At 37.5% G+C, this 27,282-nt stretch overlaps 1 protein-coding gene and 1 pseudogene across 4 annotated transcripts in view; both read right to left on the reverse strand.

Annotated features, from left to right (window-relative positions):
• Positions 1-27,282, reverse strand: part of DAAM2 (dishevelled associated activator of morphogenesis 2) — a 207,987-nt gene that overhangs the window by 16,060 nt on the left and 164,645 nt on the right. For all 4 annotated transcript variants that reach the window (XM_087717909.1, XM_087717911.1, XM_087717908.1 and 1 more), the window contains 7 exons: positions 15,197-15,281; positions 12,118-12,224; positions 10,967-11,055; positions 10,286-10,454; positions 8,681-8,788; positions 7,002-7,062; positions 1,080-1,211 (listed from right to left, as the gene is read on the reverse strand). In XM_087717909.1, the coding sequence (XP_087574035.1) occupies positions 1,080-1,211; positions 7,002-7,062; positions 8,681-8,788; positions 10,286-10,454; positions 10,967-11,055; positions 12,118-12,224; positions 15,197-15,281 (751 nt within the window). The remainder of the gene's footprint in view (positions 1-1,079; positions 1,212-7,001; positions 7,063-8,680; positions 8,789-10,285; positions 10,455-10,966; positions 11,056-12,117; positions 12,225-15,196; positions 15,282-27,282) is intronic.
• LOC148044982 (U2 spliceosomal RNA) lies at positions 8,545-8,674 on the reverse strand (annotated as a pseudogene).

Genomic DNA, 27,282 nt, shown 5'->3' on the forward strand with positions numbered 1-27,282 from the left:
AAACTTAACTGAACTGCATCACATATGTGTGTTTGATGAAATCAATGTTTTAGATCAATACTCTATGACAGGAGTACTGAAATGCTGGAATATAGTGATTCCCCTCAAAATCAATAAAACTAGATTTCACTAGAGCTAGGGTTGGGCAAGAAATAAATGTACAACTTATTTTTTAACAATTACATACTGGTCTGCATGTTAGGTAAAATAACGACAGAACCATATACTTTTTAAAATAAAAATGTTTCATTGGAAATAAGTATCTTACTTCCATAGCAAATGGATGCCTTGCTGGCTATGTAAGCGAGCAAGACAGCTTTGTGAGAGGAATCACTACTAAATGCTGGATCTGAGTTGGCCTAATACAGAACAAGGATAAATCATTGAGATCATCCATGTGACTCTGGACAGCTGTTCCTCATGAAAAGACCATGGAAACTATTGTTTTCATAGTCATCTTATGATCGAAGTGGTTGTGAGTTGGGACTTATATCAAGCTCAAACTTGCAAAATTGCCTTTATGGACATTATGCTTGAGCAAGTCTTATATTTTAATCACTTTTTGTTTTTAAAAAAATGTATATTGAAAAGATTAATACCCTCCAGACTGGGAAGGTGTTGCTATATTTATCAAGTGAGTTATATTTTTTGAATAGGTAGCAAAATGGTGTTCGGTGTATGGATTTTGGAAAGTTAATTATGGATTATGGGTCCAGAGGGATTTGGGATTACAGTTTTGAAATATTTAGGAGACACTTTTTCATAGGCAAATGGAGACTGTGTTCACTTTGCTCTGTTCCAATTTGGAAGTCCCAAAATTCCATTGAAGGCTGAGTCCAAAGCATGACCAGACCATTCTCAGTGACTAAGAATGATTGAGATTTAGAAATAGACAAGGAGCACGAGAAAATGTCTTGAAAGGGGTTGTTTGTAGAACTGAAAATTCATTTATTTTATTTATTTATTCATGGAATTATATAAATTATTTATATAATTTATTCATTCCATCGCCTGGTGAAAATGACTATTCTCATGAAATACATTTAAAAAATAAATAAATAAATAAAAGTATGTCTTACCTTATCCCTTGCATCATTCAGAAGGTCTTCCAGCTCAGAAAAACTAAAACTGGCAACTGTGATAAAGTCGCTCATGACTGGGACGAATTTATCACCTGGTTCCCGCATACGCCTCTTCTGATAATCTAGCTCCTAAAGAAAGAAAAAGATTGAAACAGCTAATTGGTACCGAGCAAGAAAAAGGCAACATTTAAACTTTGGAAGAAACACTGAAAAATGGTGACTGAACCCATTTAAAAATAATTCCCATATCCAAATCAAGACAGCTTGGTTTAACTAGAATTATCGAAAAGCACAATTGGTTAAGTTCACACATCACACCAAACCAGAAGTGGATGGTTTCTGCAGGAGGCATGTCCTGAGACACAATGATGTTATCAAATGGCAGGATTAAACATTCTTGGTCCCTTACAGAGATTTCCAGACAGTTTTAAAGACCATGATGAATGTGTTCTGTACATCAACATTTTAATACATCCATTTCCATCTGTAGTTTTGTATTTGTAACCATTTTTTTTTGCATCTCTGAAGATTAGCCATTTTGACACTACACATTTTCAGTTTCCTACAAACTTTGGGTTGCCTGTAATTGCAAGTAAACCATTTTGTGATTTGCAATCCATATGGAATGAGTTTACATGAAACACTAAGCTAAAATTAAGCAAATAACATCATGATTTAGGATGATGTATGACGGCAATGAAAAGGGGAAGAAAATAAGGGTCATCTGGGAAGACTCAAATTAAGAACGACCAGAATATCACCAAAAAAGCTACCAACAGCTTGAGAACATTACGTTATATCTACAATTATAATGTAATGGCAAATCCTAATGTATTCTCTACTATCAATCAATTGCAAAACAAATCACTTGGAATCAGAATCAAAATAGAGCTGGAAAGGACCTTGGAGGTCTTCTAGTCCAACTCAAGCAGGAAACCCTATAGCATTTCAGATAAGTGGTTGTTCAGTCTCTTCTTAAAAACCTCCAGTGATGAAGCACATACAACGTCTGATGCTGTTCCAGTAGTTAATTGTTCTCACTGTTCCAAGTTTCTCCTTAATTCCAGGTTGCTTCTCTCCTTGATTAGTTTCCATCCATTGTTTCTTCTCTTGCCTTCTGGTGCTTTGGAAAATAAGTTGACCCCTCTTCTTTGTGGCAGCCCTTCAAATACTGGATCATTGCTATCGTATCACTTGTAGTCCTTCTTTTCTCTAGGCTAAATCCAACCGTTCTTCATATGTTTTTGTCTCCAGACCTTTATTCATCATAGATGCTCCAGAAAACTTGTTACCACGCAATATGCTGTAGTTATACTTTTCGTTCCAATTTTGACACCATGAAAGACCCTATCCTACTATGATTCAGGATGTCTGAACATTTCTTTAAAAAAAAAACCCTTGCAAATATTTTGAATGACCTCAGGAGGTCAGTCGAGGACAATTTCAAACAGAGTTGTTATCCCCTTCTTTGCAAGACTGTTGCTTCCTAGAAGAGTTTACCAATTTAAATTTACCCACTTAAATTTGAACCTCTGCATAGCCTTCACTAACTTAGAACAGAACATTAATTTTCTACCACCACCATCCCAACAGATTACAATAATAACTCATTAGATTTTCTTATTTTGAGGTAACAATTGCTGCTCATAACATTTTTTTCTCAAAATGAAGGTTTTGAGAACATCTTTTTGCCAGAGGACTCTGCTGGAAATTTGTAAATTGATCTCATCATTCAAATTTGACCCAACAGTGGTTTAGGACTGCAGATTAAGGAAAACTGGATTGAATCTCACTTGATCTCATCCATACCACACAATTTTATTTACCCCACAAAGTTTTAAGGTGATCTTTTTTGCGTATGATCCTAGAGAAAATGGATTTATAAGAAATAAGAAAGAATCTGATTTCATGAAGAAGAAGGAGGACCTGAAGAAACTGATTATATTTAAGGCAGGAGATCCAGAAAATTGTAGAATTAGAGAAAGCTGCCTTATTCCTTTATTCATCTAACTCATTATTACTTACTTTGACTAACAATGAGTATTAAGGCACATGCCTATATCACTTCTAACAAATCCTGGAGCTTGACTTTGGATCCATTAGCACATATTTATCCAAGCAACAGGACTTCCTTCCCCAACACTACAATTGCATTTTGGTGAGTTTTACACATTGCTTCTTTTTATTTACTCCCCTATTCTTTTCCTCTAAGATGAGGTAGCAAACTCTTTTGATAAGGCATTAACACTAATGGCTTTGTTACGGTAATGCCTTATTTACTGTTCTCTGTTTTGAGTGGAATAAGCACCTTTGGAGGGCATTGGTTAGGACGTTCTTTATTTTATCCTTTGCCTGGAGGAAAAGCTTAGAAACCAACACTGCATTGCTATAGACAGCGCCCAACTTAAGACATGTGTATAAAAAAAACCCGCTTTCTACTGTTTGTCTAAACGGTTTTACAGTGAAGTCAATCCCATAAAAGTTACAAATGCCATTGGCAGGAGAGCTGATGCCTTGGCAGCAATCCTCATAAAGAGATGTGAGGGTTTACAGCTTTCCATTTTGATTTACTTTGCTTTGCTGGCTGTAGTCTGCAAAGTTTCTCAAAGCTAGGCTCACATCTCATTTTCAAATGGTGCTGCCAGCCCTGGGAAGCAACGGATTACAAAGTGCCTCTGTGAGCAGCTGACTGTAAACCTATTTTTAGTCTGATGTTTGTAAGAAGGGGCCTTGAAGAACCCTCTCCACTGTCAGTGCCAGGACTGTGGTGAGAACATGTTGGAATGCAGTCAACAGTTGCGCCTTTTTTCCCCCCTTTTCCTGTCGTCTCCTCCCAACAACGGCCTTCTATTGTTGTTACAGTGCTACGTTTTTTACATACCTCCAAAAGAGTGAAATGAATGAGCTATATTGGAAGATGTTAGCTGCCAAGTTTTATAATAATCATAAAGTGACATGGGAGGAGAAAGAAGTGGTACATGAATAGGATAAAAAAAAAAGCTTGGCCAAGAAGAAGAAAAAAGGAGAAGGTACCTCAAGGACACTGGTTAAATTGAGAGTAAGCGGTTTGCCATTCAAGAATTACATCTTGCTATCTCTTGCTTTTATGAAATAGTCATCACAGAGTTGCTGGGACACAAAGATCTTTCTTATTAAATTAAAACTTCTGCCTGTCTGGAAGATGGGCTTCTAGCAAAGAGAATTTCTCAAGCAGTACATCTAGTGTTTGAGAACTACCTTCTCAGGATTAGGAAACAAACTGACCAATTGTTTACCATTGATTGACTTCCTATAATATTTGGCTTTAAAATGCATATTAGAAACACACGTTCAGAAGCATTTAATGAATTGGAGGTACTTTTTAATATCTTCTAGAATTGGAAGGATTTATGCCTGCATCTCCAAATACCTTTTCTGGGGCTTTATGAGTCAAAGGTGTGAAGCATGAAGAGAAACAAGAAGGCAAAGGGTGTTTTCTAAACTTGGCAGTGGAACTTGGAATGAATTCCAAAATCTACTTTGAAGGTAAATTCCAAAGAAGTTTGAATCTGTCTAACAGGGACTGTTAGACAGATTCAAAAAAAAGGGGAACATGGTGGGTCAGTAGCTAAGACGCTGAGCTTATCAGTCAGAAAGGTTGGCAGTTGAGTGGTTCAAATCCCTAGCGCTGCATAACGGAGTGAGCTCCTGTTACTTGTTCCAGCTTCTGCCAACCTAGCAGTTTTAAAGCATGTAAAAATGCAAGTAGAAAAATAGGGACCACTTTGGTGGGAAGGTAACAGCATTTTGGGCACATTCGGCATTTAGTCATGCTGGCCATATGACCATGGAGATGTCTTTGGACAGTGCTGGCTCTTTGCTTTGAAATGGAGATGAGCACCACCCCCTAGAGTCAGGAACAACTAGCACATATGTACGAGGGGAACTTTACCTTTTAACAGGGACGCTTGGAAATAAATCCCTGATCTGTGATACTGAAAGGTTTATTATCCTTCAAGAGAAGCAAGAAATTGATGTCACTTCCAGTGTACTTGCAGATAATCATTTTAAACCTTATTGTTAGACGAAGAGATTTTTAGCCTTTTTTTTTTGCAAATGAGGACTAATCTAAATGAAAGGTGGGGCCTCCATCTAGCCTAGTCCTCACTTATATGGTCAAAAAAATGGCTAAGTATCTTTTTGTCTAAGAGTAAGGATTAAAATGCCATTTGTAGATAAACAGAGTAGCAGTAAATACAAATGATTTAATTTAATCAGTTGAAATCTCACAGATTAATTTACTAGAGGAAGAAGGAAGTGAAAACAAAGGAGTGCTATAACTTTTCCATATAGCCATTGTTCTTAAATGACCTCACAAGGGGAGCATGGTATTTATAGCTCCAAGAAAAAAGTGTTATTCTATCCTTTGAATATATCCTATGTCTGCTAATATAGAACACCACTGATGGCTTTTTCACCCATTATACTAGGCATATTTTACAATCCTGTGTTAGACTCATTCCTTGCAAATGAAACATGCAGTGAACATCATTCATTGTTCTATCTCCAAAGGACTGCATCTTAAGGAAATTACTGAAAAAATGCATTTGCAGTCAAGTAATTCAGTAAGAGAAAATAGATGAAATGATAAGTCTCCAACCAGCTGCAAATATTTAATCTTAAGAAGCTGTTTGATATTGCAAACTAATCCAGCACTCTCAAGTCACAGGATAGAAGCATGACCACACAGAAGGCCACACAGAAGGCCCATGACAGATAAAATGAGAAAGAAGAAGTTACTGGCTGTAGCTCCCAAACCCAGGTCACGCATTTGCAATACCCTGAAGAATCCTGTATGACTAAGTCTTTCTGTTTGCAAAAGCTGGCTGGCTCCTTTCCTTGTGAGTTCAGTGTGATCCCACAGAAATTACCCCAGAGCCTGTGCAACTAATCCAGAAAATAGAAAGGCTATTCAAAGCCTGAGCTACTCCCTAAAAGAAAAGGTTGCAATATTCCAAACCCTTATTTTAAAAACAAATTACAATGGAAATCTTTTGTACACAACTGTATGCAAGAACTAGAGAAAAGCCAGAAATGATGTGAAATGCCATGGCTCATGCATAAAATAGCATTTGCTTACCTACAGAAAGGGAGAGAAAAGAGTCCTGCCCCACAATCTGAATAAACACCAGCCATATTGGACCTGTTCTTACACAGCTCCCTACAATCTATGCATCTACATCACCAACAAGGTTCTATTAAGACATTAAAAGGGCAAGATGACTATTAAGGGGGGAAAAGAACCATTCTTCAAGGCTTTGAGTAGTAGGCAGTTGTATTTACTTCTTAATGTAATAACAGGTTTGAAGCTATATGTTACCCTTCCCCCATTGGGGGCCCCTCTAGGTATGTTGGACTTCAGTCATTCCAGTAATTCTGGGGAATAAAAGGTCAATACATTTGAAGAGCACTGGATTGGGGAAGGTTGTACAGCAAGGTTGCTATCTCCTTTCAGACTTGCTCTGCCTGCTCTCTCCCTACTTGGCAATCATTCTAGCAGGTAATAAATGCCTTAATACTTAGGCTACACTCCGCCTATGTAAACCTGTCCACAGAGACCACATCTAACACCTGCTCACAGACTAAAAGTCTCCTAAAGAAGAAAAAAAGTATTCAACATTTGGATTAGCACTGTTGCTCAAATAGCCGTTCCCCTGCTCCCAGCCCCAGATCAAACAAATTTCCCTGCACATCTGTTCATATCATCACATCAGCTTTCACAAGAGATATAGGGGTGAGGGGTAGGGAATGGTCTCAGAGAAACAGGCTTTGCTTGACAAGGAAGAAAAGCTCCTTCTTCTCTCACCAAAACACCCTCTGTTCCAGATCCCTGGTGGGACATTTTTAAAGTAGTGTGTTTAGAAATTATGACATACTTACAGCTTCAACAGCTTTCAACCCAGTCTTTACGTTATTAACTTCTTTCTCCAACTCCACTAGACTGCAAGGAGAGACAGAGAGAGTAGTTTAAAGCAAAAGTGCAATGTTATAAGGATGGTAGAGGAACTGCTCGAAGTACAGACAACCATCCTTCCTTTCAGTGTCATATTTCCCCCCCAATAACAGACAGCTCTTGTTTTTTGTACTCCCCTTTTCCCTATTTAGTTTGTTAGCCGCCCTGAGTCCCCTCGGGGAACAGGGTGGCATACAAGTTTAATAAAACTAAACTAAACTAAACTAAACCTCTGCAGCAGATACTAGAACAGAAAGAGATATCCATTCTGCTGTTCACTGACTTTTAAAAATGCACTTAGATTCTTCAAAAGTATGCGTTTCGGCCTCAGATAATTGCAACATAGGAGGCAGGTTACCAGAGCTATGACCACAATTAAGTCTTTTCATCTGACCAGCTTAAATTAAGTACAGCAGTTCTTGTTTGCTATTACTTGGTGTTGCTTAGTTGATTCCATGATAATTAATTTCTAAAAATAAAAAATAACTATGTAGCCAGTCACTCTAAGCACCTATTTTGGAAAGGCATGGTAGAAATGTTATTCATTAATTGCTAATTGCTTAAAAGACAAAAAGGAGGAGATCCACTTGACTGAGATCATAAAAACTCCTTTTACTGAAAAATTAACTATTTTTAGGGCTATGCATGTTTTGAAAATGAAAGTGATGTTTCAAAATGCAAAGGATCAGAACAGCATTTCTTCAAAACAGCTGTAAACTTTTAGCCTTCTGCGAGTCTAAAAGGATAGAGTTGCTTTACTGGTCATCATTTGGCTTCATGGGCGAACAGCGGAAACTTCACACTCATTAAAGTTGCTGCCTGCTTATTTAGTTTTTTTTAAAGCATGCTATCACACATAGTAACATTCAACCATGTCTGCAGTGAGACTAGGCAGCATGACATACTGCAAATACGTTCATCCACTTTACAGTTTCTCCATTGTTTATAGACTCTGCTTCAAGTATTTTTTAATCTTTAATTTCTTCCAATTATGTTAAAATCAACATAATTATGTATATTAAGACACATGACTGATCAAAATAGGCTAGATTGGTTAGACTTTGGGGGCAAATTTCAACGTGACAACATTTGTTAGATCATTTCCTGCTTAGAACAACATACTCTGAAATAGAATATTTATTCTCAGTAATATTCAAGAATATTATTCAGCATTAATTGAGTGAATTATGGAAGTATTCACTGATTAAAAGTTGAAGAGTCTTGTGGTCATATACTCAAGCACTTTAATCTGAGAAAGATTTTCTAAAGTCCAATATATTTTCGACTGATAACTGTGATATCTGCTTCTGTATGTCTCCTTTACACAGAATGCTGATCTACCGACCATAAATACATCTCAACATAACCACCCACTGTTACTTTAGCAGCAGCACCACTCTTTTTATTTATAAAGTATCAGTTTCATGTCTGATATGTTCCCATTATACACGGCCTAAGGTCGCTCTGTGAGTGAGATGGCTAGTCAAATTTATATCTCACAGAATAATTCTGGGCAGCGTGTAATGAGAACCTATCAGCTATTAAGCTGGTAAGAACAGATAATAATACACTTGATCTTAGCTAAATGGCAAGAAATGATACTTACTTGACTTTTGCTGCTTCTGGAAGATGTTGCAGTTCGGACTGTACCTCAAGCACATCTAGGTAATTCTTTTCAAAGATCATTATCAAGTAATGTAATAAGGTAATATTCCTAAGAGAAATAGGTATGAAAAATACAGGAAACAAAATCAGGATAAGGGTGATTACCATGCTACATCTAAAAGCTTAAAATTAAATCAAATTCTTAGTCTAACGTTCACATTTTAAAAATAAAATTGATGTAATAGCTACTTCCCCAGGCCTTTGGGTCAGGCTGAGTAGAAACCTCAATCTGAGGAGCTACAGTTTATTTTAACTCTGATTGCCATTTTATTGTTTGGATAGGGTTTAATGGTAAATACTGTTTCTTTGTTGGTTTGATTTCTCTTCCCTTTTTGGATACCACCCGAGTCACTTTATCTGACCAGGCAGCCATGTAAATGCTTTTATTCATTTAATATTTCACATCTTCTGTGCTAAAAAGTAAGAGTGAGGAATGTTTTGTCTTCAAATGTGATGTGTATGATGACTGCCAGCACCCTTGACATTCTGGGAGCTGCATTGCAACAACATCTGGTGGACTGGATGTTCCCACCTCTGCCCTGAAGGCTCAAATGATTATTTGCAAATGACTCAACAACAGAAGCAACACTGTACAAAGTACAAAGGTCTCCCAGCAAAACACCCCAAGCCTCCAAGAAGCCTATTCAATGGCTATATTGTTTTGTTTGTGCATCTAATTCCCAAATGAAGAGTCTTGATTTGTTCAGGTCCCTGATACATTTTTAATTTGGGGATGGAAGTTCTTATATTCTGAACATCGTTCCCCGGCTGTGATAATGGAACAGTTTGGAAGAGCAAGAAAGAGGTGCTGACAATTTGGCTTAGAAAAATTAACATTCCTAGTAGCCTTCTACTTCCTTTCTTCTTTCTTCTCTACTGCAAAAAACCCCAACAAGTTCACTCCTAGTGATATGGAAGGATGGCACATACATTTATGGATGCCCTCAAAATGAAAAATGAAACATTTATTTCTAATCATCAAATGTTATTGGACAGAAGCACTGTAAAACAGCTACAGAGATCATGAACTATCTCTAGTTTCTTGTAACAGCAAAGACAATTTCAAAATAAATTGCTGGCTGTTTGTATTTATACAAAGAGAAATACTCTGCCCCTTAGATTTGAAATATTTTACCATCCCCTGAAGATGAATTGGATTTTTTTTAAAAAAAAAAAATCCCACGAGTGTGCTAAAAAAGTTCAGCTCCAAATTGCACACATACCATTAAATAATTTTAGCCTTGCAGAGATTTTTTTTTCCAGTTTTAAAAACATTGCTGTCTTTTAATTCTTCCTAGAGTAACTATTGCTATTTTCAAGACTAGCAGAAATATCCTTTTGGTACAAAGCTGTTTCAAGCTTGCACCAAAACTATGGACTGTAACCACTTTTAATGTAAAATCTTTCTCAGATATGCCTTCTCAGATATGAGGTACAAAATTAATAAGCTGTATTTTAATTGTCTTTTGTATTATGAAAACACCCTTGAAACTTTTTTTTAACTGAAATACAGTATTGAAGATTTATCATTAGTAAGTGAACCTACTTATCTATGCTAGATTTAGTGTCCGCAATCTTATTCAGGCTGGAAACTTTAAAGCCATACGCATTTCCTCTTTGTCCCTTGTTCATGTAATTGCCAAAGGCCAACACAACCTCCAAAAGCTGCTTCAGGCGCTTGCTGCGGATGAGCTCTCTGGAGGCCAGGAGAATAGCTGAAAGAGACAAGAAGGGCCCTTAGATTGACGTACTGGACTGATGATAGTTGAAAGGGGGAATGCAGGGGTGGGATCTTCCTAACAATGCAAACTACATTTTTCTAAAGCCAAAGCTCCTCTCTCACTTTTCAACACAGGAAACGCAATATTGAGTGTGGAAATATGAATGGTTTGAACCATTCAAACAAACACACCGAGTGTGTTTGTTTGAATGGTTCTAATTCTGCAGAAAAGTTTTTGGGAGACACAGTAAAAAAAACACTAAAGAGATTTTGCATTACGTATCAGAATGCATGCAGCAAATGTGAGTAACCTACACTCCCTGCCTGATCCATCCTCAACCCTCTTTTAGGAAATGAGATTGTCAAGGAAGGAAGGATTGTGACAAGTTTTCTTCTGCACCCCCAGGACAGATAAGCTCTATCTAACCCACCAAGACACTGGGATCCTGCCAAAGAGCTAAACATCTTAGGCTGTTCAATTCATAACACAAACTACACATAACTTACCTTCCACTTTTGGCTTAGCTTCAGCAAGCCTCTCTGGAAACTTCTTCTTAAAGAATAATGCTTGAAGTCTTTGTTGGTAGTGGTCAATCCTAGAAAGAAAGCAACAATAGATATGAGCTGCATTTCAATAAATCTTTCAGCAAAACAAAATATCTGAAAGACCAATCAATTTTTATTCAAAGTCTATTTTATTACTGGAACAGAAATCCCTGACTATGAAAAATGCTATCAGCTGCTCTGCCCAGAGACAATGTCTTGCAGCCAAGGATCAATCCTGAATCTCATAACAATCAGGTATTTTTATTCCCCTGAAGAGGATATTGAGACCCCCCAAAAGAGGAGGAAGTTTCCAATTCAATGAAAGTAATATTTTCCCAGTACATTTCCAGTATTTTACACAAGGGTCACTCTTAGGTAAGACTAACTTGAGTCTCAAGTATCCAATTCCACTGCACAACATAGCAATTCACACAAGGATAGAGCCTTTTACTCAAATGCATAATAATATGTTTATATCATTTACATAGGAAAAGCAGGTGATTGAATTTCATTGATAAACACAGCTTTGTAATCAGTAAAAATGTCTAAACTACAATCATACTATTTGAAATATTGCATTGTATCAGCCATCTCCATCTTGGTTTTCTCAACTTATTAGATTTAACTTTCATACTTGTTTGTTAGCAAGGTCATCGTGTCTAGGAATTAAGAGGACTACATTATTCTATAAAAAGGTAAAGCAGTCCCTGCAGATTTTATTCTGCTAGTCATTGCTGACTATAGGGGGTAATGCTCATCTTCATTTCAAGGCCACTAAGCCACTGCTGTCCAAAGACATTTCCTCAGTCATATGGCCAGCATGACATCATGGATTGCTGTTACCTTCCCACCTAAACGGTACCTATTTATCTACTTGCATTTGCATGCTTTCAAATTGCTAGATGAGCAAGAGCTGAGGTGAAGACAGGAGCTCACCCTCTTGCGTGGATCTCACATTTTCTAGCTTACCAACCCAGCATCTTAACTACTCAGCCACCAGATCATCCCCATAGTTTTCTATAGAGAGTGTTAATTTACATTACAATATTCCCTCCCTTTCTCGCTCATTCTTCATCACATGCAAACAGACCTAAGAACATATGTATATGCACCTGCTCATTTCATAGAGGAAACGATCTGCTCTTGCCATGCGATCAATTTCATGCTTATGTTCTTCCAACAGGTCAATATCACTCTTCTCTGGAACAAACTTCAGTAACTGGAAAATCAAAAGTGGTTTTTTTTAACAACAACAATACAGACAACATGGAGTAACCAACAAGACTAGGGGAGGTTGACAGCATGAAAATGAACTAATAGATTGGTACTGAAAATGCTACCCTACATTCTGCTAGAATGGTATTTTTGAAGCAGTGCATCTGAAGTAGCTAAAGTGATCTTCCTGAAACGTTTGCTTGATTCTTTGTCTTCCTATTGTGACTTTGTTACATGGTTCGTAATTCCATGTAGGATTTTTCCCTTCCAGCTACCATTTGATGCATAGCTTGTTGAGATTTAATGAAAAGAACTTCTTTGATGCATAAGGCCATTCAGAGTGTAGCACTGTAAATAAAGCACTAAAAGTGTTCTTCCCATTCTTCCTCCAATACAAAGTTCTGTCTATTCTCCCCTCCATGCCCTCCAGCACATTTCTAAAATGGCTGCTTCAGAAAGATAATGAACAATGTCGATATGACTAGATTTATAGGGTGATCATTGAAAGTTTGAACTCAAAACACAGCTCAGTCAGCAACAGATTTTTTTTTAATCTATCTGATGGGATTAAGACTTGGCTTCTCATATCCAATTGCCGCTTCCAAAATATGCTGGAAGATCAGTCTGGTTTAAATGCTTGCTTACCAATTTATTAATTATTGCAAGGAGTAGTATAACTATTACTGGACCACAGATGAGCTATTGGCACTGGAAGAAGTCCTAGCAGCCACCCAAAAGTGAAAAAGACCACAATTGTGCCCAAGCTTTATGCTGTTAAATGAGACATTTGTTAAGTGAGTTTTGCCCCATTTTACGACTTTCCTTGCCACAGTTGCTAAGTGAATCACTACAATTGATAAGTTAGTAACCCGGTTGTTAAGTGTATCTGGCTTCTCCATTGATTTTGCTTGTCAGAAGGTCGCAAAGAGTGGTCATATGACCCTGGGACACTGCAACCGTCATAAATATGAGTCAGCTGCTATGTGAGGACTGGGGTGCTGCAAAGGTCGTAATTGTGAAAAATGATCATAAGTCACTTTTTCAATGCTGTTGTAACTTTGAACGGTCACTAAATGAACTGTTGTAAGCTGAGGACTATCTCTAGTTAGCCATCTCTGGCCTTCGACCTTGAGAGCAGACATTTTAAAAGACCAGTATTGCTGGAAAATAGCTGAGTTCCTCTTAAGAAAGTGTAACAGGTAAAGTTAAACACATCACATAGATTAGCCACCACTGAATCCAAGAATGTCTCTATGCTCCCTAATGATTGCTTTGCTAACGGTCCTTGTAGATCATTTTTATTGTGTCACACTTTACCCCAAAAGAGCTACATGTACATGTGTGTACCTACACAGAGGTGAGGATGTGCATTGCTATAGATTTTTAAAAGATGCTTCAGAGAATGGGGATACATAAAACCTTTTAGCAACTACTTAAAGTAGCTCAGCTGTTCTTTCCCCACTCAACTGCCCTCCAATACTTGCCCATGAGCCTGGGAAAAGGCAAGTTTAAGGAACTGCCGACAGGTGCATTGTTCATGCCTTGGCGCACTCAAGAGCATTTTTGTCCCTTCAAATTCAAAGCCCCGTTTATTCCAAACACAAATAAGCCTGCCTGATGAATGTACTCCATGCAACAAGTGAGAAACAGTTTAAGTCACTTTTCTTTTGGAATACTCATTGATTTAAAAATGTTTATACTCATTCTCTTATTGTCCTTGTAATTCCCATGCCATTTGAGTAGGACTCTAGAGATTATAGTAATAAATTGGGATACATTTAAAACAGCATAGAATTTCAAGTGGTTAAGGTTACAATAGCAAATTAACAGGAGAGATAAAATACTTATGAGTGCATCCCCCCAGACAAGACATCTGAGGAATGGAATGGGAATAATAATAACTAATGTTGTAAAAATTACAAAAAATATATATTTTAAAATGAACACTAATGACTTTGCTGTTTTTCTGAAATACCAATAGTCTCTCTCAGGCTTCTTCACACTGTTGTGGTCCGCTAGCAGCCTGCCGAGCTGGCAGCAGAGTCGGACAGTGAGGAGGTTGGGGAGGAACATGGGCAAGTCTTGGAGTCAGGGGAAGGCTCAGACCAGGGCTCTGCATCGGAGGCAAAGAGGGGGCCAGGGCCATTTGATAGTTATGTGCTGCCTCCGGAGCCTCCAGGGCCTCCGGAGTGTGACATCAGTGAGGCAGATGAACCGTGTGAGCTTGTTCCCAGTGTGCGCATGCACAGAGCTGCCAGAAGGCAAGAAAAAAAGGACAACTCGGGAGAAAGGCTTGGAGATGATTGGCCCCTCCCATAAGACATAAAAGAGAAGCAAACAGATGTGAGCCTTTGCAGGAAGCAATTAGTTCATCTAGTCAGTTCAAGCTCTGAGAAGTCCTGTTTGACTCTGTGCTACATTTGATCTTGCAAAACTAATTGGCAATTAGGTCTCTGGCAGTGTTTCAAAGGAGATAAAGGTGGGTGTTTATCAACATTACCCTGAAAGACTGTGTCAACTCAAGCAGACATCTGTCGGAATCTTCACAGAATATTTGTGAATCGTTAAGGGCTATGAATGACCATAATTCATAGCCGTCTAAATAAAAGAGGGACTAAGTTTGTGATTTATGCTTTTTCAGGAAGCCTAAGTCAGAACACACACTATACTATTCCTCCTGCCTTCTTCCTTTCTCCAGATTTTAAAAATGTCTTTCTCCTTGATATTTTTCATGTTCAGGACCAATAACTCTTAACCTAAAGTACAAGGACATTAGGAACAATCTACTGACACCATTATTATATTCATCAACCCAACAACGAGGCACTTTGGAGGGGGGGGGGAAATCTGAAAGTAACCTGATCATCATGCTGGCATGTTTATACAAATTGCTTGCCAAGATGTAACCTAATGAGAAGAGAAACACACTTCCTTTTTACCACTGACATCAGTGTTTAAGTAACTAAGTTTTTTCACCTGCTCCAACATATCTTTCGCCAGATCTTCTTCTTCGTCCATTTTCAAAATTGCCTGCCGAATTTCTTCATTAGATAGCTTCAACCTGTAATAATATCATAACACTCTAATTACTTTGCTCACACAATTCATTTAGCATGTGGAATTTCAATAAGGATGTCCCAAAGGTGTTTTTCCAAAAGACAACTGGGATTTGTTTTTTTCCTTGAAAATATTTTGCTTCTGTTCAATTCTGAACAGAAGAAGCTTCTTGGATGAAAAGTGAAATGTTTTCAAGGAAAAAAACCAAGACCAACCAGTTGTCTTTCGGAAAAGCACCTTTGGGGCAATTATGACATGGATGATTGAGAAGCTCTATAGATTTTCAGTGAGGATCTATTGCAAGACCTTCCTTTATATCCATAAAGATACGAACGAATGAAAGATCACAAAGAAGATTGCTAAAGCAAAATGATTGATTATGGTTATATTCAGGGCAACCCAGAATAGTCCGGATAACTCAGAATATATTATGTGCTTTGAACAAAATATGTACACCAGAATAACTTTCCATTAATGACTTGTCATGTAGAAAAGCCTTTGGGATTCTCTTCAAGAAACTTTTACACTTTTGCAATTGACCAGGAAGAAAAACATAATTCACACTTATGGAAAAATCCAAAGCTTGATTTCTAGCATACTATAGAAAGAGGTCAGGGAAGCAGAAGGGAGGAAATTGTGATCAATAATTGTCAAGTATAAACTTTCTATTATATTTTACAATATTTGACATAAATATTTTGATATTTGTTATATTTTAGGAGTGTGAATATGTTTTATTGTTAATTCATATTTATTATACTATAAAATAAATTCACACCATAAAAATTAACTCATGTCTCCAAATGACACCCTAACATACTATATGACTTAACCCAAATATATTACAATACAAAATAACCCACATATATTACAGTACAAAATAAAGAGACATTACATGTAGTCCCCAACTTATGACTGTAATTGAGCCCAGAATTATGGTTGTAGATAGGACATCATGTGACCAGATCCCAATACATTTTGTGGTGGCTGTTAAGCAAATGCTGTGGTTGTTAAGCTAACATTGTGGTCATTAAGCAAATTTATTTTTTTCTAGCAGATATTTTTTTTGCCAGAAACCAGAAGTAAATTACCCAAAAAGTCAAATGCTGCAAATGACCATAAAGGTGAGCTGGTTGCCAATAGCCCAAAATGCAATCACATGACTATGTGCATGCGTGCATGTGTATATGTCGGCATACACAATCATCATAACTTCAAAACCAGGTTGTAAATAATTCTGAGGAGGTCTGTCATAACTCTGGATGGTTAGTTGTAAAGTTAGGGGCTGCCTATATAATGAAGAACTGACCAATGAGAATTAGGCATTTACTCTTTAAAAATATTTTTTCCTTTAGCTCTCTTACCTCCAGGTATTTAACAACAACAAAAGGGATTGGTTTATTTGGCAAATTAAATCCTGGCAGCTTAGTAAATTTGAAGAGCAGAATCATAATAAGATATACCCATCTGTCCTACTGAGGGTATCTAAGCACCTGATTTTAATTATGTAATTGTGCATTAAATACCAGCACTTCAGGGAACCTTTTCTAATGGCCCATCGTTTTCAAATAAACGCACAGAATTCATATTTATTAGACAATAGTTCCTCTTTGTATATGGAAACAGATAACAGTTATCCTTCCAACTGGCACTGGCTTAAGCAAAGAAGCCAAAAACTGAAGAGGCCATGGAGAACAAATTAGCTTTTTCCTTCCCAAGATAAGTTTCCTGTAACACAGATTTCAGAACCGTGAAGCAAGACACACAAAGAAATTTGCACGGATCCTGGCCAGGGGAGCTACACCTGAAGCCTCATCAAGTTTTTAATGTCCAAGTACGAGAGTTTTTAATGTCCAGGTATGGCACCGTTGTGATGACATGATTCTCTTGAAGCAGGATTTAAAATGCTCAAGGGGGATGATGTGAAATCCAAGAAATGCCTATGCAGCTGCCTTTGCCCAGCAACTAATAAGGAAACATCTGGCTCAAGTGGCACATCCCTGTCTCACAGGGGCCGCCAAGCCCCAACTTAAGAGACAACTCAATGAGGCTACTGTAAGGCTTATATAAAGCCTGTGATGCATCTGAATGTTCACTGCAGATACTGTTAAGCTGCACTTGAGGCTAGCTAGATGAACAAGCAATTGCTTACAGAACAGTCTCACTACAGTCAGCAAGCCACATGGCCACAAATGTGCTATTCACACAGAGTTTGAAAGCAGACAAGCAACTGGGCCAACGGATTGTTAATGAAGTATTGTCATTGTTGTTGTTGTTTTTCCAATACTTCTGACTAACCGTGCAGTGGATCTTAAAATAGCCAACAGTAACATAAAGCAGATGTGCCGAGCTTTAAGCAAAAACAGGTGATCCGATTGAGCAGAAACTTAGAGCAGATCCCTAAAATCTTTCCACTCAAGGCAGAAGGAAGATGACTACTTGAAGTGGGGGGGGGGGAGGTTGCAATGCAGACACCACATTAAAATGTGATTATGGCCAGAAGAGACACACTAAATAAGTCATATCTCATTGCTGGATATGTATCATCAGTAATTTTCATACCGGTCTTGTAAGAGCCAAACCTAAATTTCTCCCACTGGCATAAAAATTGACAAACCCCAGACTGCATGCATAATTTAACCACTGCCAGATCTGTTTTATATTTGTTTACAGAAAACCCCCACAAAGACTGTAATGGAATGATAACTAAGCTAAGCAATTCTACTGACATGTGAAGATAGAACAGGACCAAGTACAATTGCAATGGACACTTCTGCATTTTGAGTGCAAAGAGAGCTTTTGGCAAGACATGCATGTTCCCCAAGGACAGAGATTAGGAAAGGCAGGGAGGCTTACCTATAGAGATCAGAGGAAATGGCTGCAATCACAGTCCTATCTGGGCATAAGCTTTACTTGTTATCCAAGAGTGCTATGAGTGGGGGGGAGGAAATCTGTTATTACTGCTTTCTACATTCCTTTTCCCACTGACTCCTCTCTTCCTTCTCAGTGCAAGGATATGTAGGTTGATTCTAAGGTTATTTAGCTGTACAAGAATCTAGAATCTCTCTTTAAACTTTTGTGCTTTCTGAGGAATATAGTATTCAAGAGCACTGGGGCATTCTTTGAGTGTAAATGACACAGTGCATATATAACATATGATGTATGGATATGAGAGTTGGACACTAAGAAGGGCTGATCAAAGAAGAATTGACATCTTTGAACTGTGGTGTTGGCATAAATTATTGCTTTTATCACAGCCAGCCAGAGATGCTGACCTGTAAAAAAACCAGAAGAATCACTAGAAGCCAAAATCACAAGACTGTGTCTGATTTACTTTGGCCACGTCATATGTGTAAATTTATTGGAGAAGTCAACAGTGCTAGGAATGGTTAGTGGATCAAGAAGAAGGGGAAAGCAAAGAACTTGCTGGCTTCATACCATCAAAGCTGATACAAAGATGAACATCCAAAAACTGAAAGAAGCTGTGCTTGACAGGGTAGCCTTGGAGAGCACTTGCCTATAAAATCACCAAGAGGCGGACACAACTGAATGGTTAAAACTACTTATTGTGGTCCACTGGTGGCCTGCAGAGCTGGCAGCAGAGTTGGACAGGGAGGAGGTTGGGGAGGAACATGGGCCAATCCTGGAGTCTGGAGAAGCTCGGACGATGGCTCTGCATCAGAGGCAGAGAGGGCGTGAGGGCCATCTGGGAGTTATGTGCTGTCTCCAGAGCCTCCAGAGTCGGACAACAGCAAGGCAGAGGAACAGGCTCCCCCTGTTCCCAGTGCGCACATGCACAGAGCTGCCAGAAGACAAGAACAATTAAGACAGAAGGGATGACTCGAGAGTAAGGTTTGAAAGTGATTGGCCCTTCCCATAGGAAATAAAGGAGACGCAAAGGCACGTAAACCTTTGCAGGAAGTAACTTGGTTCATGCTGGTCAGTTTACCTTCTGAAGCTCCATTTTGACCCTTTGCTCCATGTGGCCTTGCCAAGCTAATTGCCAATTAAGTCTCTGGCAGCATTTCAAGGAAGATAAAGGTGGGTGCTTATCAGCCTTATCCCGAAAGACTTTGGCAGCCTACTGTAGGACTCTTTACAACTATTTGAGATTCATTGTGGGCTGTGAATGAACATAATTTACAGCCTTTGAAAAAAAAGAAAGTTTTTGGGATTAAGCATGTGCTTTTTACTGTATCAGGAAGCCTAGGTCAGAACATTACTATTATATATGTAACAACTCATACTAGCATCTGGTTGCTTTTCTCTCTCTCCATATTTATTGTGTCAAATAGATTATGACCCTACAAGAAGAAGCTGTCTTATCTCGTAGTTTCTGTATAGTGTTTAAAAAGAAAACTGGAATGGAAAGAGGGGAGGTTGTGTAAGTCAGCTTCCTCTAAGAAAACAGCTCAAGCTGTATTTTACAATGGCAACACTTTAACAGTATAGTCATTTTATAGTGAAGATAATTTATCACCAATCACATGCAGCTTGGCAAGGAAAGTCTGTGTGATGAACACTGTCAGTTTTTCATTTTTAAATAAAGAAAAAAATATCTTAGCAAATTGCTGAGATACAATTATTTACACATTTTTATTTGCATTGAAAAATGTATTTCTATAGTTGTGTATAACCACAGCATATTTTCAGAACACATGTAAATTACAGGGCTCCTTCAATTAATATTCAAGAAATACTAAAATTTGCTGGGTTTATGTATCATATTATATGCAATATGCAATATGATATCCATTTTAGTAAAAAAGAAACTTTAGTCAAGCTAAAAAATGTTCCATGACTAAACAGAATTAAGTGCAATTCATCCATAACCATATACTGTATTATTACAATCTTAAACTATGCTGGAATATGGTTCACAGTAATAGGATATCTCCCAAACCAGTAATGTTAATTGAGCTGGTTATATTTCAAGCAGTTTAATTTTTTTGTTTGAACTTTTGTATAAATAAAGATAACATAGTACCAGACAGACTCATTAGAAGCACACTGGTCAAACAGAAAAAGCATTTTACAATTACTTATAGGAGAAAAGAGAAGGCAGGAAAGTAGCCTTATGCAATTGTCCTGTCCGGGTTTTTATAGCTGAGCTACAACATTTCTGTCTGTTAACCATATCTATCTCTATCTCTGTCTCTGTCTCTGTCTGTCTGTCTGTCTATTCCTAAAGGTTGGCATAATGGTAGGACAAATATTTATTTATTAAATTTATATGTCACCCATCTCACAGTTAAAGTGATTAACGGAAGTTAGAAATATTTCTTTTCACACAGAATAAGAATATCCAAATCTCGAAGAAACAATTAAAATATATGATAATCATTTCTAACATGACCCTTACACTTTCCTTGATCTTATTTCTCACATAATTGTCTTTATAATTCAGTCATCGTTACCCTCTTATTACCACTGATTTAATAAAATCTAGTTATTTATTGCTTGGCAAGAAAAGGAAAGATGGAAAAAAAAGATTTTACTCTGAAGTTAATGGGCAAAACTGCTGCATTTAATTATTTTCTTTTACAGGCAGATTCATTTACTTTTCTCTGTAAAGATGCCATTGGTTTATTTTATTTTATTTTAACCAAATTAAGTGAAAATTGTCATTATTCTTAAACTTCCTTGCCCCTAGAAAGAAAAAAAGTTTTATTTAACCTCCAAAGTTCTATCCTTTTGCTACTGTAATTTAGTGTTTTCAGATGCATTTGAAATCTAAATTAGGTTCTGCACAGTTTTAATTTAATTATGTAATTTAATAGATTTGCTGTGGCCAACCACTCCAGACTGGGGAAATAGATTATAGATGAGGGGTGTTAAACTCAAGGCCCACAGGCAAAATCCAGCCAACGATGTGGTCAGATCTGGCCTGCGGAACTGCCCTGATCTATGCAATATGAAGAATAAAGATTGGGCCAGTGTGGTTTTGGCCCAGCCTACCCGAAGAGGAAGAGGATGCGAAGAGGAAACATGCCAGCAGTTTGGAGAGTGGCCATGCCCACCCAGCTGGCCTCACCCACCTAGTTGGCCACACCCATCTAGTCAACCATGCCCACCTGCCTCCCCCCCCCCAAGGTCAACCACAACCCTGATGCAGTCCTTAATGAAAGTGAGTTTGTCATCCCTGTTCTAGATGTTATAAACACAGTTTGGTGTTGTGGCTAAGATGCTGGCTTAGAAACCAAAAGACTATGAGTTCTATTCCTACCTTAGGCATGAAGGCCAGCTGGGTGACTTTGGGCCACTCACACTTTCTCAACCCAACTCACTTCACAAGGTTAATATTGTGGGGAAAATAGGAGGAGGAAGGGGCAATAGATATGTTCACCACCTTTAGTTACTTATAAAGTAATAAAGGCCAGATACACATCTAATAAATAAATTCACAATGTAATTGGAACTGATAATATCGAAGACATGAAAAATTGTAATACATAAAGGCAACATTCCATGAAAAAATCCTTCGTAAGATGATATGGATGCATAAGAGGCAGAAAGCTCTGGAAAGGGCAGCAATATTAATTCAGAAGAGAAAATCAACATTAAAGGAGATTCTCTACCTTTCTCTGATGATAAAGAAGATTTTATAGTCTAATGCACAGCCAACATTCTGCAATTTATACTCCAGCACATCTGGAAAACTCCAGGCTAATGAAAGTCTCATCACTTTTTCAGAACTATCAGCAGGATAGTTTCACAAACTCACCATGACCTTAAAACTGGAATTACATATACACAAAAAAAAAAAAATGGAAAAAAAATCATGAGATGCAGTTTTGCAGAATCTATACCATTCAGTTCCTCACAATGGAAGGATTCTTTCTGGATGCTTTCTCATCCTTGCATTTGTTTAAAAAATGTCTAAAATTAGAAGGGAAGATCTGGTCTTCCTTCTAACAAATTGTTTCCCCAACTTCAGGTATATTGAAAAAATAATCAAAATCAAAGTTCCAAGTATTTTGAGAGTCATCTTCAAAAACTATTTTTGGTGAGAGAGCATTTTGTTTTCCATTAACCACTTCCAACTACAACTAATAAAAAGACATTAAAATATTGGCAAAATAATATCTGAAATCTGGCAAATCATCCCCTGGCACGAAAACCAGGATATTTTCAGTACTAATCCCTGAAGTTATAGGTTACGATAGATACAGCTAATTGCACATGCAGAAAAAGAACACTGAAAAAAATCAAAGAGACAAACAATAGTATACTACTTCTAATTACTTTTTTGGCACCTGAATTATTTCTTTCTTTTGTAGTCCATATAGTGAATTTACAAACATGATCAATGCCAGTTTGCATATTGTAATCTCTAGCCAGCAGAACTTCTATCCATTCCCATAAATCACTTAAAACTCCAAAGGAAAATTGGGGGGAAAAAACCTAATGGCCTTTTTAAAATTCATTCCTTACGCTCCCAATTTGATATAGCTCAGTTAATCTTACAGAGAGACACAGAATTATAACTGAAGTTGACAGACTGCAGAAAGAGGATCACTGTCCATGGGGCAAGTGAATGAATCACATCACAATTATTCAACAAAACCTTCACTATTTTCTTCTCCCTAAATACTTTCTGTTTCAGACTACTTGTGAATGACTAAGCAAAGAGTCAGAGGAATAAGAATATAGACACTGAGAAAAGAGACAAAATGCCATTGAGGATTCCAAGGGACTTTTTTTTAGGAGAAAACCCATTGGAATTTTATTTTCTCATGTTATAGAGAAAAAAAAGAAAACCCCAGATATAGAAAAAATAGCAATAGCCTAGACTAGGGTACTAAAAATTCAACATTTAAGCATGTGGAGAAGGGTAAGAGACTACTAGGTAAAAAAGGAAGATGTTGTTAAGTGTTTAAACATGGGTAAGCTAAGCGTTAAAACACATTGCTTAAAAGTGTTGTTCAATCCATTATGTTTTTAAAACATATGGAGCAGTGGTGGGTTCCTACAGTTCAGACCGGTTCAGTCGAACCAGTAATGGTTTGGTGGCCTGGGTCGCTGGAACTGGCAGAGACCCAGGCCTGCCACACCCCCAAACTGGTTCTCCTGGCAGCACCATAGGTGCCACCATCTTGTTTTTGCTTCTCTGCATGCGCACAACAATTTTTATTGCACTGCACATGCACGCAGCACACACACCAGAGAACCAGCAGTAGTGTCTGATGGAACCCACACCTGATATGGAGTGTCCTATCTTTAACTAGAATACATCTTTCTTTCCCTTTCTTTCTGAAATTATCAATGATATTAATATAAATTATGTGAAAAAAATATTGGAAGAAAAAATACTTATTTATACATGGACAATGCTCAGCTGCCTCTTTTTCAATAGAGAACAATTAATTCTCAAAAATAATGACAAAATAAGAAGGAAGGACATATTGTTGTTTAGAGTAGGTGGGAAAACGGTAAATTTACAAGATTCTGCAATCTAGAGCTTTTGGAATGTGGTGGTCTCAAGTCACAATTAATGGTCAAGCTAACTGGGAAGCTATGGAAAATTAAAGTCAATCATTATAAGTCCAGTATATTTGAAATGCAACAGATCAGGCACTAGGTAATTGCTAGTGGATCTAATAGTTTATACACAATCAATATACATTTTTAAAGAAAAATCATTTTAGATAAGTTTCTAAGGTACTGGCAGCTCCAAGATGCATCTACAACACAGTTTTAGGCTCAAAGCAGAACTAGATGGGCATTATGGTTAGTTCTAACACATCAGTTGAAGATAACAGTTTTCCCTAATGGCTTGGTTCTGTGAATTTTGAAAGATGACCACCATCGCTCACCATGCATATTGGCAGTGAATTTGGTTTTGACTAGGCAAGAAAATAAAGTAGTCCTTCAAAGGCTGTACGATACTGAATACCAAAATCAAGTTAGCATCCTTTCCTGGAACAGTCCTGACAGTCCAAACACATGGGAATCTGCAAAGATGTATACACGTTAACCCCCCCACCCCCCACCCCAAGATTACAGAAGGACTTTATAGGGCCAGGCACAATGTCCTCTGATTGGCTTTATTGCAGCGAAAATTCACCTAAACTCCATTAACAAAACACATCTGCCCCATATATGACTGTGGGAAAATAGAAACCGGTCAACACATATTGTTTTGCTGTAAATTTTACAGGGATCTGCGAAAGATTACATACTAACAGTGTGGCAACATCTTTCAAGAAGGACACTTTCAGTCTCCAATCTTGCTAATATTAACATTGGAGTCAAATTTTTGTGTGGCTGTAAAAATGCAGCAACAGGTAATTCAAATTTGCCAGTTTGGACTTGTACTACAAATTTAAATGTATTAATATTATAATTATGCTGAACTGGTTCTCCTGAATTTTGATCATCATAAGTTTGGTTTGATTTAATTTGAACCAACTATAGAGAAAACAGGACATGTCTGAAACGATTTTGGAATTGCAGATGATTAAGATGTTATTATTTTGGCCCTAATAATGTGCATTGAGCAAAAGAGGATTTGGGGAGAGGGTGACATGCTTGTTAACATTGCTGATGTCTGCCAAGTAATGTCTTGTGTGATGCCAAGCCAAAATCAAACTTTGCTTGACTTGCCTTTGAGCCTTTAGATATTCCTATGACTGCCAAAATAAAAAAAACATGTCTTTTTGGAGAGTAAAGATGAGCACACGGCTTACTGATAGAAATTTTAGACATGATAGTTCCACACAGGATGCTTGATTTAATTAAAGACTGCAATATGCAATGATTGAATGTTAAGATCATGGAATCTCAGCACTAGAAAAATAAAAAGGGGGAAGCGGCAACTCATGTTGGATGTCTACTCCTTTAAGCAATAGTGTTCACTTTCAATGAATTTTATACATTCAGTGCTGACCCTTCTTAGCTTTTCAGTTTTATTTTATTCTCTGGAATGAAGAAAAATAAATTGTGGAGGAGACTAAAACTGAATAGGATAGCTTGACTTGCTTCACATTTTAAGTCTACTGTTTGAATCCATGCTGAAATTCTATGTGCATTCCATACTAAAATGCTGGTCATTACAGCATCGGAGGTTTTAGCATATGCATTTGCATAAACATAAAATCTGTTACATATTTCTATCAAAAGCACATGGTATAAGAATAATGTGAGGCTTAGTATAATGTTTGAGCCTGAAGCACTTCTCATTTTAAATGTTTATATTTTATTAATTACAATATATAGGCATAGAGGAATATATTGGAATAAGCAAAACATTGTACTGTCTGTAATGTTCATCTTTGGAGCAGTGCCAGTTTGGACCAGTTTGGCCGAACTGGTAGTGGTTTGGCGGCCTAGGTCTCTGGAATTGGCAGCAACCCAGGCCTGCCACGCCCCTGAACTAGTTCCATGGTTGGCACTGCCACCTTATTTTTCAGTTCTGTGCATACGCAGAACAATTTTAATTGCACTGCGCATGCACACAAAGCACACATTAAGCATGTGGGCACATATGAAGCGCCCACACGAGCAAACCAGCAGTAGTGCTGTCCAGAACCCACCCCTGCTTGCAACAGTGAACTATTAGAGCTATGAAATGCTTTGGGTTTAAGTCCAAAAGATACCCAAAGATATTTCAGAGTTCATGGGGGCTCAAACATATTTGTCTACAACTCTTCAAAGTAGTTACACTTTTTTCTATACTGTGCAACCACTGCATTGTGCAGTGCACTCACATGATAAAAGTATTTTTTTTAAATGTGCAGGCAGATATTATATTCATGTCATGCCCTAGCTCTCAGTGGAACAAAACTGTACATCGATCAATGAATTCTGTTTTTTCCTAGAATATTCAGTTTAATTTCCCATTCCTCCTGGTTAACATTTCATCCCATGTGAGTCAGCTAGAATTTCATGTCCACAAAGCATGCCCAAATATTCTCTTAGGGTTTTATTTCTTTTCTTTTTCTCCTATTACAGACATTTCTGATGTGGGGCATCAGCCCCTTGAGTTAGGTAAGGTCAGGAAACAGACACCACTGCTAAAATTCTATTTAGGATATAACAGCAAAATACTCTCTGAGTATCTTGAGATATTTGCAATTGTTTTTCTGGAGGAAAAACATTGTAATGTAATTCAAAGTAAACTTTTATTACAACTGATCATCTTACAAACTGACCAGTTAAGGCTAGAGTTTGTGACTTCTAGTCCTGCCTTAGGCATTAAATCAACTGGATACACCTTGGGGGTCAATCACATTCTCTCAGTTTTAGGAAGCAGGCAATAGCAAATCACTTATGAAATCTGACCAAGAAAACTAAAGGAGACTCTGCACTCCACTCAAAGATACACATACAGAAAGAAAACCCCAACTACAGTTCTTAATTGTTAATATAGCCCCCAATTTATTACTGAAAGTTAGTTGACTCAAGAACTGTGCAATTAAACTTTCAAGAATCTATTTGAGGTTTAAATAAAATATTTTGCATACAAAATTATGCACCTTGCATTTTAAGCCTCTCAGTATGTTGCTTGTATCCTACTGATAGTTAGTGGGATGTAAGTAACAATATGTTGACTTGCATAATAGTCTCTTACAGATTCCAGGTTGCTTGGAATATCAGAGAAAGGTGTGGGTAAAACTAAGCTTTGATTGTTTTTATGGTATGTTGGACAAAATGAGTGGTGCTATCTTTATGGTAAACATTTGCAGAGGTTGATTTGGGCTGGTAATTGTTTTTATTAAAAATGTTATGTGAAAAACATGATTGATCAAGTCCATAGTGAGTAATGGAGGTCAATATCCATTAAATAACAAATGTTGCATATGGAAAACTATGACTTAACATAAAGAAGAATAAAGGCTAAAAAGCATGAATAAGCAAATGGAATGAAATAAGAAAATAACTAAGTTCTATGAAACTAAGAATTGTGTTCTTGTTGAGTGCATGTACTCATATTGATGAATATAATTAGCGAAAGGAAACTATAGGTTCAGTAGGAAAGGGATAAAAAAAGAGAAACACCAATT

Source organism: Thamnophis sirtalis, unplaced genomic scaffold (assembly GCF_051295495.1).
Source record: "Thamnophis sirtalis isolate CommonGarterSnake01/CBP01778 unplaced genomic scaffold, rThaSir2_p1.2 scaffold_6, whole genome shotgun sequence".
NCBI classification, from domain to species: Eukaryota; Metazoa; Chordata; class Lepidosauria; order Squamata; family Natricidae; genus Thamnophis; species Thamnophis sirtalis.